Raw genomic sequence first — 16114 nt, 5'->3', positions numbered from 1 at the left:
CCTCTTATAGTCAAACATTTTCAAAAACCGAGTTGAGAGTATTAATGTTAAAATGTTATTGTATCTAGATTTCAGTGAATTTGATATTATATAAACAATAGGTTACCTGTTGTTAAGATTTTGAATTCTATTTTATAGTATTTATTATATTATAAATATATGTCATAATTTGAATGTTTTTCTGTATGATTTGTATATTTTTCAGTGTTTTGTATTTATGGTTTTTCTATCAAAATCTAATTTTTGATTGAACCTCATCTCACCCGGCATTTTCGTTATCCTCCATATAATATGTACTATATTACTAAGAGTCTGCTGTAACTGAAAATAAATTATATTAAACTTTATACCATTCAACTAATAGAAAACACAAACATTCTCTACCTTTTCTGTTACTAGTCTAATTTCAATATTAAAGAAAGATGGAAAAGACAAAATTACAGAAAAATTAGAGACGCCTCATTTCTCACTTGCAGGCTATTATTGTATTTACTATAAAATCATAATACGATACACATATCTTTTCAAAAATTATATTTAATTCAGGCTGGGTTTGTTACTTAACCTGTGTTATCACCTGGTGGCACAATAGCAATAGGGGAATTGTTAATTTTAAAAAATAAAATTTTTAAAATAAAACTGTTATTTGTTAATCAGTTTTAAAGACTTTTCATAACTATTGAATTATATTCTGTATTTAACTTTAATTTTAAATGTGTTATCAAGTATGTTAAAGAACTGATGCTTTAAAAATATTACTGAATATTATTAATATTGCTGAAATTTGTTTTCATTTTGTGGTATGAAAATGTCTTTAAAATTTTAAAAATCTAATTTTAATCTTAAATTTTAATTATATTTTTAAAAAAATTTAATAATAATTTAAATTATAAAAAAATGAAAGGACCTAATTTTTTTATTTTGAATTTGTATATACTTGGCTATACAAATATTGTATTATTTGGCTTTTGTATATTGTTGGGTATATGTCGGCCATGCTTAAATTTTTCTATATTTAAAAAAATAACAATAATGTAGATATTCATTACTGATTTCAGGGTAAAATCGAATTATTTTTAAAACACATTTTTACTGTAAAATGATGTGCGGAGACATCGAGGAAACCTATTTAAATGGTTCATTCAATTATTGTTTCAGTGAAGTGAAAGACAAATGACGCCTCAATTAACCCAGAAGTAACAAACGAGCAAACTTGTTTATGTCAGCATGGTGACACCAATGCCTATTGTTAAGATAATACCACCACCTTTATTTCTCTCTCACTCTCTCACTTTTTTCTCAACCGTTTTTTGTGAATAAACACTTCTTTACTACAGATGATAAAATATTCTAAATATAACCTTTGCCCTTGAATGAGAATGTCAGGAGTGTGCCTTGACGGCCGAAAGTGTACTAAAAATAGATTCTTAAGAATGAGCTCACAGATATCCTCGGTCAATTTTATAAGATGCTTACAGTCATAATATTTAGATATTCGCAATCAAGAAATCAGACGAGTAACAAAATTAATAATTTCTTTTTTTATCATTTTGTGATGGTGATTTCAAATTTTTTTATGTCTTTATAATATATTTCATATATTATTTATTCATAAATATGAATTTATTAATTCATAGTGTAGAATAGATTCTTAGTTCTCGATAAAAAAATTAAATACTGAAAGTAAATTAAAATGATAACGCAAATAGTTTTAATATATTTTTTGCAATAAAATTTGTTTTCATTTACACATATACACACCATAATTCTTGGGTCTTAGCAGAAATTATTCTCGAATAAAAAAAGAGTATAAAATATGATATTTTATGTTATGGGATTATTTGCAGTATTTTTGAAAGATTCAGGTGTAATATAAATCAGATTTCTTCATAAAATGTCCTAATGTCAGTTGATTTTAATTGCTCTATTGAATTGCTCTTATTTTTCAGTATCATTCATCTTATACTTAATAACTTAACACTTTTATTCTTAACTATCATTAACTGCCATTCTTCATTATTATCATTTATTGTAAAAACAAGTATTTATAATTAAGAAATGGTAGTTTTATATTCCTCTTCTAAAGCTTTTCAACAGTCCACAAATTTAAATTAAGTATTAAGCCATTTCTTCACTTTGTCAAATAATTTGACAATATGAAGAACTGTTATTTAATTCTTTTTCCATCTCCCTTGCTTTCAATTTTCTATCATATGCAAAATAATTATAAATGCCGTACGAAAAAGTATTACGTAAAACTTTCAAGTAATGGCGATAGTCATTTATGATTGTGATTAATTATTTTTGGATATACAATTGTCCATTGCTCTTTTCTACAAGTAAATGCGCAAATTTATCTTCTGGTAATTTGGCAAGTATACGAGTAAAAATATCGGATTGATACCAGTTTCTTGTTTGCTTATTGTTTTCCAAAAATGTATTATGTATTTCAAAGCATAGCTACCAACTTTGTTTTACTCGAATACCATACGTATGCCATATGTATTCATGAGATAGGTAAATAAATAATATTTCTTCCTTAAATATTACCAATAAATATTTTTCAATTATTTTTATTAAATGAGGAATTTATTTTTACATCTTTCTTCTTCTTCTTCATACTTTTGATTTTCTTAGGTAAGCAAAACTTACAAACGGCTATAAATTTAAAAACATTTCTATGGGCGAAGTTTCCAAACTGTTTCCTCCTTTTACACGATAAAGTAAAAAATTTTTTTTATCACAACCGTTTAGAAATATCGAAATTTCATCTTATGTCAGCACTCTTCTCTTTTTCAATCACTTTTTTTTTTCCATTTCAAAATCGAAAACATTTTTTTAGAAATATTTTTAAGAGTTCCTTTTTTTTTTTTTTTTTTACCGATACATTTTTTTGAAATTTATGTTTTTTCAGTAGATTGCTAATTTTTGTATACCTTTACTTACCATTTACAATTATTCCCTTTTTATCTTAAAATGTTGACATTTTTATAAACATTCTTAAATTACAGAAAAAGAATATTTCTTCAGATAAGCCTGAAATGAAACTTCATACCTATTTTTTGTTAACAACGCCATTTTATAACTACTAGGCGTTTGCATGTATTTTAATCAGCAACTTCTATTGGTAAACATTCAAAGTATTTATATAAACGACAATGGTTTGGGTTTTACCAATTTACTATTACTTTATTGCTATCATTTTGAAAGTTTTCCATGTAGAATTATAGAATTATTAAATGTATAAAGACACCAATCATGGAACGCTCCAAATTGCATTTTTGACATTCATTGCTTTTTTCATTTGATTTGAAGAAATGTGCTTCTGAAGCCCATCAGACAGTTTTAGGATGATGCTGCCTCCATTCTATCCCAATTGTCAGTTTTGGTTTCAACGATATAAGAGTAGTGATTTCGAAGTCAATGACAAATAACGGTTGTTGAAAATGACAGAAAATATTTTGATTGGTATATATTGTACCAAATTTTCTCAATAAATGTCATTTTAAAGTGAAAGAATGATCAAAATGCATGCACGCACCTAATAAATAAAATGTTTCAATATTAGGTTATAACTTAAAATCTGAGAGAATAATTAAAATAAATTATAAGAGCTTAAGCTCTGAGCATCAAATTATTTTGGTCCAATATCTTTAAAATAAATAAAACTTTTTTTAATTTATTAAATTCTAAAATTTTAGGAATATTTTGATCAAGATTTTTTTTTAAAAATATATACATGTAAACATGAAGTATATGCTTTGAAACTTAATATTAGAAACATGGAAAATATATTGGCTACTTAGAAAATTAAACCAACCGATTCTTTTAAAAATTATTCACAAAAAAACACTTCTGAATAAAGGCTAAAATATATCGGCTCAGTAAATATGCAGAATGCAAAGACTTCTCCAAACAAACGAATTATTTTATAAGTTCCACGAACAAAAAGATATCTAAATTATCAATCTTTTAGCTCAAACATCTTTTACGCCAATAACTACATTTACGATAACTTGATTTAATCATTATTATATTGTTTTGCCGATCAAGCTTCTTCAGTTCTCGGCACCCTTTCAAATCTCTCAAGGCGCCTTTTAAAACTCTAATATATATATATATGCAAGAAGAACTTATTATTTTTTATAGATCAGTAAAAATTAAATGGCATATTTAAAGTTACAAGTGTTTATTAAAGTAGTTTTGATAAATACAAACATTGGAAATTTAATATTAACTTAGTTGTATTCATGAGATGAATTAGAATTAATTTGTTTTTGCAGTTATTTCAAATTAATTCTAATTCTAGCCTAATTCCCTATAAATGGATTTGTCAATTATAGTGAAAAGTTACGCATTCTGAGTAGCAACAGAAATTTATCTGTAGCAACTGATTTAAATAAAGAAATCTCTGCAATTTCAAGATGATAGTGATTGTCATGAGTGAATGTTATTTTCTAGAGTTATTTTGAGCATTCTATACACCAAAGACCAACTGCCGGTTCATTATATAACTGTCCTATTAAAGCATTCCTTGTAAGCAATTTTAGAAAAAAAAAAAAAAAAAAAAAAAAAAAAAAAAACGAACAACACTTCCTTAATAAATACTGTTTAAATGCAAAATGTCTAAATTCGCCTCTGTGTTGCGGCTATTATGAGTGGATATAAGATTCCCCAAGACGTAAAATCGCGCACTCAGATTACCACTCTCCTAGCATTTAATCCCCAAATGGATATTATTTCCCTAACATCTCTAATATATTTGAAAGAAGAGAAAAGAGTATGTATTATTCTGATATGGAAAATTGGAAATGAGTTGTCGGGAAATGATTCCATTGGTGTGGATTGTATTCGCGAACAGATATAGATTCCACGGAAATATAAATAGCAACAGTTGCAGTGAAGTATATTAAATTATTGCTATATCCCAAATTCCGAACATGAAACCTGTTGTATCATTTTCGAAAATATTTCTGCTCCGCGGTTCGGATGCTCCTGACGTTCGAGCTGGAAATACAAACAAAGTAATCGTTTCGACTTCCGCAAGCAACCTATATTTAGAATGGAACGGCGAGGGTCGGACTGCCCGTCATTGGCACACTTCCAGATTCACGGGAAGAATGTAAAAGACACAACTCTTCTTTTTCATTCAAATTTTTTTCTCTTTCAAAATAAATACAAAAATGAATGAATTGCACTTCAGCATTTTTTTTTTTAACTTTTGGAACTGAAACATCAGAAAATGTTACATTTTATATGTCGGCAATTATATCGATATCGTTGTTAATATATTAACTACCAGATAATATCTATCTGAATAGATGTGGAAGTTAAAAAAAAATTTCAAAATCTTTAAACAGCAGATTTGCTTATCTCTGTATTTTTTTCCCTCTTCAAAACAAATACAAAAATGTTGCTTTTCTTTTGGAACTGAAGCATAAAAAAAAAATCCATTATTTTAAATTGCAATAATCCTAAAAATATTTACTACCAAATTATATTTATTTACTACTGAGATAAAGGTTAAAATCAATTGATGAAGTCAATTGAGATCAATGTTTAATATCAATTGATGGAAAGCTTTCATTTATTTTTACATTTTAAAGAAAAATCTAATTTATGAAATCTCTAAATTTATATTTTTACTTAGATACTATTTATAATTGCATTTTTTCTTCAAAAATTACATTTAAGGCAGGCTATTCTTTTTGTAACGAACATCACATAATGTTACATTCAAAATTAAAACAGACTTATTTTATTTTACAGATTTATTTTTAGACTATTTATGCGTAATCGTAAGGTAACAAAACATTCAAGATGATGGAGGGACAGAAATCTTATTCTCCAAAGGTGCAAATTTAGTAAATATATTAATAAAATGCATATCATGCCAAGTAGAACTATATTAAATTATCAGCTTCTGGGGCCAAATTATTAATTTACAAATAAATATCTGAAAATGAGTCAATTAAAATGTAAATGAATATTGTTTATTTTCTTTATTTCTTCTTAAATATAAGATCCTTTAAAATCAGCTTATAATCATACTGTTACGAAATTTCCGGGGTTCGTTTGGATTGTGGAAGTTATATGGTGTGGAGAACGCTCAATCACCAGGCGGCAGTAGAAAATAAAACAACGACGTTTCTTTACACGAAGACACACAGGACAGCACAAAGACGACAACTATTTATAGCACAGAAGACGATTATCTTCAGCCGAGACGTGCACCATACAAAAGCATACAACAGACAGTTGCACACAGCTTAGTTCAGCACTAGCTTCACTCCGTCGCTGCTCCGCTTATCTCTGGAAGGCCAGTTCTTTACCGTCGGTTCCGAATACGACGACTCCACTGGTCCACGACGACTCTGCACCGTCGATCCCGACTACTCTTCTCTGTCGCTTCCTACTACTCTCTGATTCACGACCCAATTCACCGTCACTCCCAGCTGCAGCTCCTTTTATAGGTCTTAGGAGGCGGGGCTAGACACCTCTCAACCAATCAGGAACGCTCGAGGTGTAACTCGGTTCCTACTGGACGGATAGGGAAAATTCTCGATGTTTCGGGTATAATCTATTTTGGCGCCAAAGTCGCCAAATTCGTCGCCAAGCTCTGGGATCTCCTATGGAACCCACTATGCTGGGAAGCCGCATGAAGGATTCGTAACAATACAAAGAATGATTTGGGACCTCAAAAAATGATGTACTTTTATTATTAGTTCATAGTGATAAATTTAATTTAAATGACCCCTGAACCAGAACATTTTGTGGGAACTCCAATATTTTCTAACTAGAGCACTGACCACTTTATATCCTTGTCTTTCTTTATTTTAACAAATAAATTGTATTGATTGTTCAATATCGAAGGAAATTAACATTCAATGAACAAGTGTATCTTGATAATAATTTACAAAATGTTTTAGGGGAATTAATTCCTGTGATATGGAATCACTTAATTGCGTTTAAAGATTTTAAAAATGTAGTATAACGTGGAAAAAGTAGTAAAATATATGCAGTCTGCACAGTCAGCTGGAATACAAATGGCACAAAGCAATTTGGTTATCCTTGTATTATATATTTTTTTTAAATTCATCTTGTGATAAATTTTTGAATAAAAAAATATCTCTGATTAGACGAGGAATAAAAGTAGAAAAATATCACTGATGGGATTCATATTTCTAAATGTGTAAATAAATTTACAACAATTTATTTTTTAGAATATTTATATATGAATATTTGCTTTCATTTTTCTCGCAGCAGGATTGGCAAAATGCCAAGAAACCCAAGATCCTACTTCTCCCAAATAGAAAATTAATTAAATAAATATAATTTGTAATGCAATATTTCATGGATATTATGCAGTAATAATTAATCTTGGTGTGAATTAGTAAATAATTGTCTACAATATATAATACATATTCAATGTAAATGTAATTTGTTTTATTTAAATATACATAAAATGTATTTAATTCTAAAATAATTTATTTTATTTACATTATTTTTTTACGATTAAAATTAAGTAATTCTGTATTTGATTTTGAAATAATCTTGGTAAACAATACTGAAATAGAAGAGAATCTAAACACAATAAGTTGTTTAGACCATTTAGTAATATTCAAGCTTGCTATTCAGAGCTCAATAACGCGTAAATGTCAAAAAAGAAATTCAAAAGCGATTTTATTTTCATACAGTTAATAAAAAATAAGAGAATTTTATTACCTTTTATTTCTTTATGTAATTTGACTGATTTAAAATGCTAAATTTCTAACGTACATACACGCTCTAGAATTTAATTGTGAATTTTATAAAATTCTTTTAAATTTAAATGAGAAAATTTTATTTTAAATTCTTTCTCTTTCTATATGTAAAAAACTCAGAAAATTTCCTTTCCATTAAATTCAACTAAAAAAGGGGGTTGATCAAGCTTTTCTACACAAAAAGCAAGTATTTGATTCAGATTTAAAGAAAATGAATAATTCTATCGTCCATTCGGAAATGAGGCAATTCAACAAACTAATCAGTGTCCGTTTTAAGATTCCGAGAATAGCATTTTTCGACGATTCTACATCTCTAAGGGATAATAGGCTGAAGATGATTTTATTACGCCTCTTATTTCGCGAATACTCTTTCACCCTATTACTAAATGTAAACACCCCATCTTTCATCTTTCTTTCCTCTCCTTCACGAAATAAACAGTTCCTGGCGCATGTGCAAAGACGCGCAGAGTTTCTAAATCCGAGAATGAATAATAATGTGAGTTGTTTTTTTTTAAATAAGATAAAAATGAGATTCAATTTCATTTATTTATATTAACTCCTTTACCGGAACACCTGTGTTTTTTGATAACTAACATTCATGTTAAGTTTACAGAAATTTAAGATGTATTCAAATTAAATTATTGCTTTTTATTTGATGATTAGTCACTGGCAAAGCCAACACTTGACTCTCAATTACCTTCGCTCGGATTGTATCAGCTAGAAAGCATTTGAAATCTAACTTGTACCAAAGTAATATATACAAAATTTTTCTAAAGAATGTTGATTTGAACCTGATTCTGTCCGTTTCTAACGCTGCAACTTTACCAAACATCAAAACATCTCATGTGTCATGCATCAATTGAATCTTTCTTTTGCGTTCGGGCTTGGGCAAATGTATAAATGTTAAATGAGAACTTATCTAACTTGAGTTAATCTATTTGTTCTTACAATATGCATATACATCTTGAGAGAATTTGTCCTCGTTGCTCTATTATTCTGTTACAGCATGTCCAGAAATGACTAAATCAATCTCTACTAAAAAAAGGAAAAAAAAAAAAAAAGTTCACTGCAAAAGGGCGTCAGATATTTTTCAGTGATTCCAGAAGGAGGAATTTTGTGTATAAGAAGATGTGTTTTTGAAACCTTCATTGATCTTTATTGTCATAAAAAAAGTATTTCAAAATAATCGTGGAATTTACTAGGTATAAAACGATATTTTGAAACATAAAATGACACTCATTGTGATTAAAAGGACATTTTAAAATTTCGTCCATAAATAACTTAAAGATTAAAATTATTGCCATTATCATATGAAAACTGATATCTTGCCGCCAATATTTAATTTCAATTGTCATTACATAATTTAGCATTAAAAAATATATGTTTAAGCTAAAATATTTTCGCAATTTGTCTAAAAAATTTCAGAAAGATTTCGAGTTGTATTGTTCATTTTTTCAACAAACGATAGTGCTCAGCCAAAAAAAAAAAAAAAAAAAAAAAAGTATTTTATAGGCAAAATTTTCTTTGAAATGTTTGTATTGTTCATAGTTATAAGATCATAATTTTAAATTTCATATTACCATAAAAATCTGTATAAAATTAGATTATTTTCCATCGCTCTATATTTTCTAAATTTGGAATTTTTGAATATATTGTTGTGTTCTTTTAAACTAACGCATATGTTTTTATTTATTATTTATTTTCAGGACCTATATTCAATAAGAAAAGTGTTACTTTGCTTTCAAAATGATGCTTGGGAAAGTGGAAGCTCGTCGTAAGTACAAGAATTTTAAATTAAAATAAGTTGGTGCAACTCAGAATTTTAAGTTAGCAAGTTACTATAGAACGTATAGTTTTACATTGCACAACACGCATGAATTAAAACAGTTGTTTTCATTAGTTTGTTTTAGTTTTATTTAATAAATGCTAGAATAATAACATATCAGATATTTTAGCATTTTGTTAAATAAAAGAATACAAAATAAAATTAATCCTATTATTTATCTAATTTAGTAAAAACATATTATCAATTGATTAAATATTAAGTAGGTATTTAAAGGTAAATTTTATTTCTTCGTCTATCATAATTTTCTCACTCAATTTTTTTTTTTTTTTTTTTTTTTTTTTTTTGCTTTGACTGGTTTGGCTTGGTTTAGTTATATTAACGTCTCGTTTAAAGCAACACTAGGGCTATTTTTTTTTTTTTTTTTTTTTTTGCTTTGACATCTATTTTAAAATTTACTAGAAAGAAAACTATTATTTCTCTATTATCTAAATATTTCTTCTTCAAAACTTGCATTTTCATTTACTAGTTGTAAGTGTTTTAAGTTTAGTGTCCCTGTGTTTTTGTGAAAGATTACTATCCCTGTAATTTATCGAAAATTATTATTCGTGTGATTTATAAAACATTACTATTCGTGTAGCTTAGGAAAGTTTAGTATCCGTGTGTTTTATGAAAGATTAGTATCCATGTGAAGTATTAAATCCAAATTAGAATCCATTTATGAAAAATTAATATTATATGTTTTGTGACAAATTATCATTTGTATGTTTTATAACATATCTTTAAGTATTTTAATATTAGTGTTCTTGTATTTTATGACATCTTACCCTAAACAATTTCAGTACAGCTACTTGCATTCTTACAGTTTCTTTCTCTTCATCAACAGCCAACAGGCCCAGAGATGGTCGTCATTGCGATCTGTGCGGTTGCTCCCAGCCCGCTGTGCGGTGCGACAAATGCGGCTGCCAGATTTTCTGTCTGTCCTGCGATGACATGTACCATAGGCATCCAAAGAGGAGGTTCCATTTGAGGAAGGCCGTTGATCCCACCCCGCCCACCCCACAGGCCAGGCCGGTGCTGCCCATGAAAGTGTCCCACATGCCCAGTAGTCCCGGGGACCCATCCAAAATGCCGTTACCGCCTCCCAGGAAGAAAAAGCCAACCAAATCCTTCTTTGATACTTTCAGGAGGAGGAGTCCGTCAGCTGATGTAAGTTGTTACATTTCATCCGAAGTAAAGTAACATGGAAAAGCTTTCGGGTCGTAAATCGTGTTTATCCTATTCACATAAATCTCTAATGACAAAGATTTCAGAGACCATAGTATAAATAATGTATGTAAGGTGTTCAGATACTGCGGCTACAAAATCAAAAAGTTGCTTGTTATGGTCAGGGAAAGTTAAAATTGTTATGAGGCACTGAGCCAGAAATGATGTTTAATTGTAAGTATATAAAAGTATGCTAAGAAATACGTAAGAGGTATTTAGCCTAAAAATCCAGGTTGAAGAGAAAAATCTTCAAAATTGCTTTACAGATTCTCAAGGTGAAATTTATTAAAAAAAAAATATGTATTTAAAGCAATTTTGGGCAAATTATAAAAAACTGGAATAAAAATTTTAGAATGCAAGAAAACAGTAAGATGTCAAACCCAGTAGCGGATTTTCAACTAGGCAACGGCAAATCAGTTAGGAAATTTTTTTTTAGTTGCCAAACAAGTAAAGTAATTAAAAATACAAATTCTATGAATGCTGAAATATTAAGATAATGTTAAAACTTTATGAAATATAATTGGTTAGGTTCCTATATGTTCATTTAGCTACCAGAATATTTATAAAAACTGAACATCTGCTTCAATAATGTGAACAAATGTGGTTACCAGGTGGTCTGAAGTCATTACAAATAAATTCATGTACACGAAATTAATAAACTAAAATGTATCAACCTAAAATAAATCATTAAAATGTTAAAAATGTACAGAAATTTGAAACTAATTGACCATCTTGATAAAAGAAAGGTCTAATAATGCACAGTCATGGGCTATCCGCTAATTTTATTTTATTTCGTATTACAAGATGAGTTTAACTATGAAAATAAAATATAAAAAGTAAGCATTGAATAAAAATGCCTAAAAATATTTTTCACTTATTTATTTATCAGTCAAAAGACGTATAAAATCAGAATGCTTTCCTCTTAAATGGTGTTAAGTAAATGCCACAACACTTTAATATAATGTTCAATGATTACACGGCAATGGCATTGTGTAACCATATGACTACATGATATTGACAATGGAAAGCTTTATGATTGGATGGCATTGACATTGTGGATATTGCTTTGAACATTAGAAAGCCTGAAGTATTTATATAAAATTCTAATCTGCAAATCATTGTGGGTCTTGTGGTTCTAATTTAAGAAGTATTGCTTTAGATAAATTTTCTAGATCTATCATCCAAAATGATATTTTGAAAAAAATAATTTAGATAAAGCAAGTGAATAAATATAGACTTTCTTTAATTTCAGAATAGCCCACCCCTTCCGAAAAAGGAATATTCGTGGACGGATCGTCTGGGAAACATCAAAAAATTCATGAGCAACAGGCCTCTTCCTCCCCTACCGACGAGCAACGGAGCAGATGAGAATGACGAGAAAGAAAATACACAGTCTACGAAGAATGACCTGTCCTTCATACACAAAAGAGGTGATGTGAATTTTGATGTCATGAATTGATGATGAAATTGATGTCATGAACAAAAGCAGTATCTTTTTGTTCTAAAAAGATATATGGGGATTTTTCTCAATTTTTGTTTGGAAATATACCTAGAGTATTTAAAATGAAATGCTTAAAATAAAGTTGGCAGTACGTAACAACAAGAAATCCATTTATCCTAAAGAATTATCCTAATGATAAAACTTTTCATTTTATGATAAAATAAATTTTTCACTTCATGTATCTTCACCTTTGATTTTATGCATTTCTTTCTCAAATATGCTCATAAAATAGGTCATTATTATCATTATTATACTATTGGCGGTGGCTGACCTGATAAGATTAACGGTTAAACAACACCATACTGGCTTAAATAAGAACATAAAACATAAGATAAAATTTAGAAAAAAGGAAACTTGTGTTGAAAACGTGATTGTTTTAGTCGCTACAATGCCTTAACGTCATACTCAGTCATTGATAACAACATGCTTTTTTCCTTTTAGAAGATTCATAATCTTATTATCTCTACCACGGATCTTTGTGTACTAAAAATTATGCAAAAAAATATCGTGTATTATTTTTAAAAAAAGTTTTTTATTCTAAAGGGAATCAAAATTATATTTCAAGCATTGAAAAGTGAAATAATTTATAAAATAAATCAAAGCAATAATTCAGACAATAATAACTCCATCTAAATTATAAAAAATAATTATAATTCAAATAAAAATAAGTCCAAAAAATCAATGTTATAGATAATAATTTAAATGTTATATATTTAAATAAATTATAAAATAAATTACAACATAAATTTAAATAACAATGAAATAAAAAAGGCAGTAAATGAATCATAATTAAAATAATATTGAATTCAAATGACCATAAAATAAAATAATAGTAAAATAATAAAAAAATGGATAATTATTATTATTCAAAATACCCATGTGTTTACCTTCTTTATTTTTCAGTTGATGAAAAACCTCCGCAACTACCTCAACGATCTTTAAAGCCAGCAGAATTTTCTAGAGCTGCTCAAGAGAAAGAAAACCTACCCGGAGGAATACCTGAACACATGCGTGACGTAAGTCATACAGCTCACAATACTCCAATCATATAAACACGTCAGAAATTTCTAGACCTTTTTGGAATACTTTAAAATATGCAATTCAGTTTTATTGACACATTAGATTTTTTTTAATTGGTAGATCATTCTCATGACTTAATAAACAGCAATCACTCAACATTTTTTTTACTTATATAATATGGCCAGTTCTGTATTTTGCTTCATAGAGTACTGTTAAGAACCGATAATGCAATTTGAACTATTTCTTTTTAACCAGTTTCGATTCTGGTCTACAAGTTTATCTACATACCAAATTTTGTTTAATTTTTTTTCTGTATTTTTAATTAACGTGTTTATGTGCACTAGAACAGAAAAGCAGGTAAGTTATCTTATAACCGAAGATTATAATTTATAATTATATAAAGATCTGCATCTTTTGATTAAAGATTTAGCTAATACTTAACTAATTCGTCTAATTTTTTTAGAGATGCTTTCACATATGCAAGGAAATACTGATCGAAATATAATATACAATTCTCTAACAAAACTGTATTCTTTGTTTGAAAATGAAATTCATATCTATAATTTTGATGAAAAAATCTATACTAAAATTCTTTTCTTTAGCTAGTATTTTTTTTAATTTTATTTTCTATACACATTTGTAAGTGTTTGATCAAAACTTGTTAAAAAAAATAACAATTTTGGTCTAAAGACCGCCTACAGATTTAATCCATTTAATTCCAGGCTATCAAACGCTGCTCGTAACGAATATCTTTGTGATCCAATAAATAGAACACATTGTTGCAATAGTTTTAATAAACATCTTGTGGTTTAATTTTTTTTAATTGCTAATTATACATAATTATTAATAATAACCCACAACATTCATCAATGATCGATTCCTATTTTATCGTTAAAGGTAAGCCTTGTAATTGAATTTAAAACAAGTTTTGAAATCTTTGGAAGAATTTTTTTTTGTCACGGTTTTGTATTCATTTTCTTCATAAATATCGAATCGATACTTAAATCATATGCAAACAAAGGTAATCGTAATCGAATACTGTTCTGAATTATAGACAGAATTATATGAACTATAATTACCTAAATTTTTCCAATATTTGTCATCCGTGTTTGAAAAATTCGGAAATCAGCTATCGAATTTAATTTCATGTATAAACAATTTATCGAAGAGAGTAAAAAGGAATTAAATTTCATGCCTAATCTAGATTTGCCGAACAGTATTTTTGAAGATAATATTTACTGAAAAGATATTTTCTAAAGTAGAAATAATAGTTGCCTATATGAGTTGCCAAGCATCTGGCAGGAAACATAAATTTACCATAGTCTTGTTCTTATTTCATTTTAAGTTTTCAAAATAAGTTTACATTTCTATAAAAATTAAAGTTTTTTTTCCTCCACATAAGCTTAGATCTTGTTTATTTTTGCATATTAGCATTTAGATTTTTTACCCATGATTTATATTGTTATGATTTTGAGCTGTTGTGTTCTTAAAACAGATAGACATAGTTCAATACATTTTTTTTTCAGAATACGGGAAATATGAAAATTGGAGATTCTTTGAAATCATGAGATTAAATTATTTTTTATTTTTTGCAATACGTTATTTTTCTACTTCAAAAACAACTAATATCAATACTTCAAAAAAAAAATCAACATTTGTTAACAGATATCAACAATTATCAATACTTCAGATTGATTACTTTTATACTAAGTATTTATAACACGAAACTGTCCATGCGAATATTTAGCAATTCAAAATCTCTAGTAAAATTATTTAGTTCCTTTTGTTAAATTGTTGAAATTAAATAATCAATTAAGAACATTGAAAAAATATTAAAGTCAATACATTAGAGGAAATGAATTTACAGTTTACAATGCTTCTTTATATACAATATTGATTTCAAAACACTATCATTTTCCCCCCTGTCGTTTGTAACAAATTATTCAAAAAATGGTTAGATTTAGAGATTCTTGAAATACTACTACATTAGTTATTTGATTTATATTGATTACATTTTTAAAATTCGAAAGAAAAAAATATGTGGAAGAGCTCCACATTCATGATATTTGCGATATGAAAAAGATAGAAAATTTTTTGATGGAAAAGTGTATATATTATTAATAATATTCATTTTAAAAGATAAACATGGCAATTATGCTACGTTCATCTGCCTCAGAAAAAAAGCTTTCATTAACATGAAAATATTGCAACTAAATAACATTGAGAAAGCTCACATGCGCGACGCGCGTTCGATTTTCAATTCATCACAATATGAATGATGTTTTAATCATTCTCATGATTTAAATTTTGAACAAAAAATGAATGATTTTTGACATTTAATTGGTATTTTGTTTTTTTAACCAAAATTTCAAAAACATTTTATTGTAAATTGAATATATTCACCATAGAACTCAATAATAAACAATCCACAAATACTTTATGCATCAATGTAATAGTTCTTGAAAAAGGAATCTTGACTACATGTATCAAATACAAGATAAAGCAATTTTTTTCTCAACTTAGATTCGAAATGGCACCCTTGATCCTTCACAAATTAATCGCAGCCAAGATTTCAATAGAAGTCAAGAAAACCAATGGAATAACAATAATACGATGGGTAACCATCAGGTCAATACTCTAAACAGACAATTTTCACCAGGAGGGTAAGTTCAATGAAGTATTATCATTATAAAGTATTATAAGGTTCACATTTCAAACAAATCATTGAAGAGGGAATTTTTTTTTCAGATATTACGTTAAATTGCAAGTTTAATATTGTAA

At 27.8% G+C, this 16114-nt stretch overlaps 1 protein-coding gene across 2 annotated transcripts in view; it reads left to right on the top strand.

The window, feature by feature from the left end:
* The window catches only part of LOC129971239 (E3 ubiquitin-protein ligase lubel-like), a 71029-nt gene that overhangs the window by 19719 nt on the left and 35196 nt on the right, over positions 1–16114 (top strand). The window contains exons 2-6 of one of the 2 annotated variants that reach the window (XM_056084833.1): positions 9470–9537; positions 10433–10755; positions 12065–12242; positions 13217–13329; positions 15857–15996. In XM_056084833.1, coding sequence (XP_055940808.1) covers positions 9510–9537; positions 10433–10755; positions 12065–12242; positions 13217–13329; positions 15857–15996 — 782 coding nt within the window. In that variant the 5' untranslated portion in view covers positions 9470–9509. Of the gene's footprint in view, positions 1–9469; positions 9538–10411; positions 10756–12064; positions 12243–13216; positions 13330–15856; positions 15997–16114 lie in introns of both variants that reach the window. The other variant, XM_056084832.1, reaches the window with a different exon arrangement.

The sequence above is a fragment of the Argiope bruennichi genome, chromosome 6, assembly GCF_947563725.1.
Source record: "Argiope bruennichi chromosome 6, qqArgBrue1.1, whole genome shotgun sequence".
NCBI lineage: Eukaryota > Metazoa > Arthropoda > Arachnida > Araneae > Araneidae > Argiope > Argiope bruennichi.
Note: the sequence above shows the minus strand (reverse complement) of the source record. Positions and strands in the feature narration are given on the sequence as shown.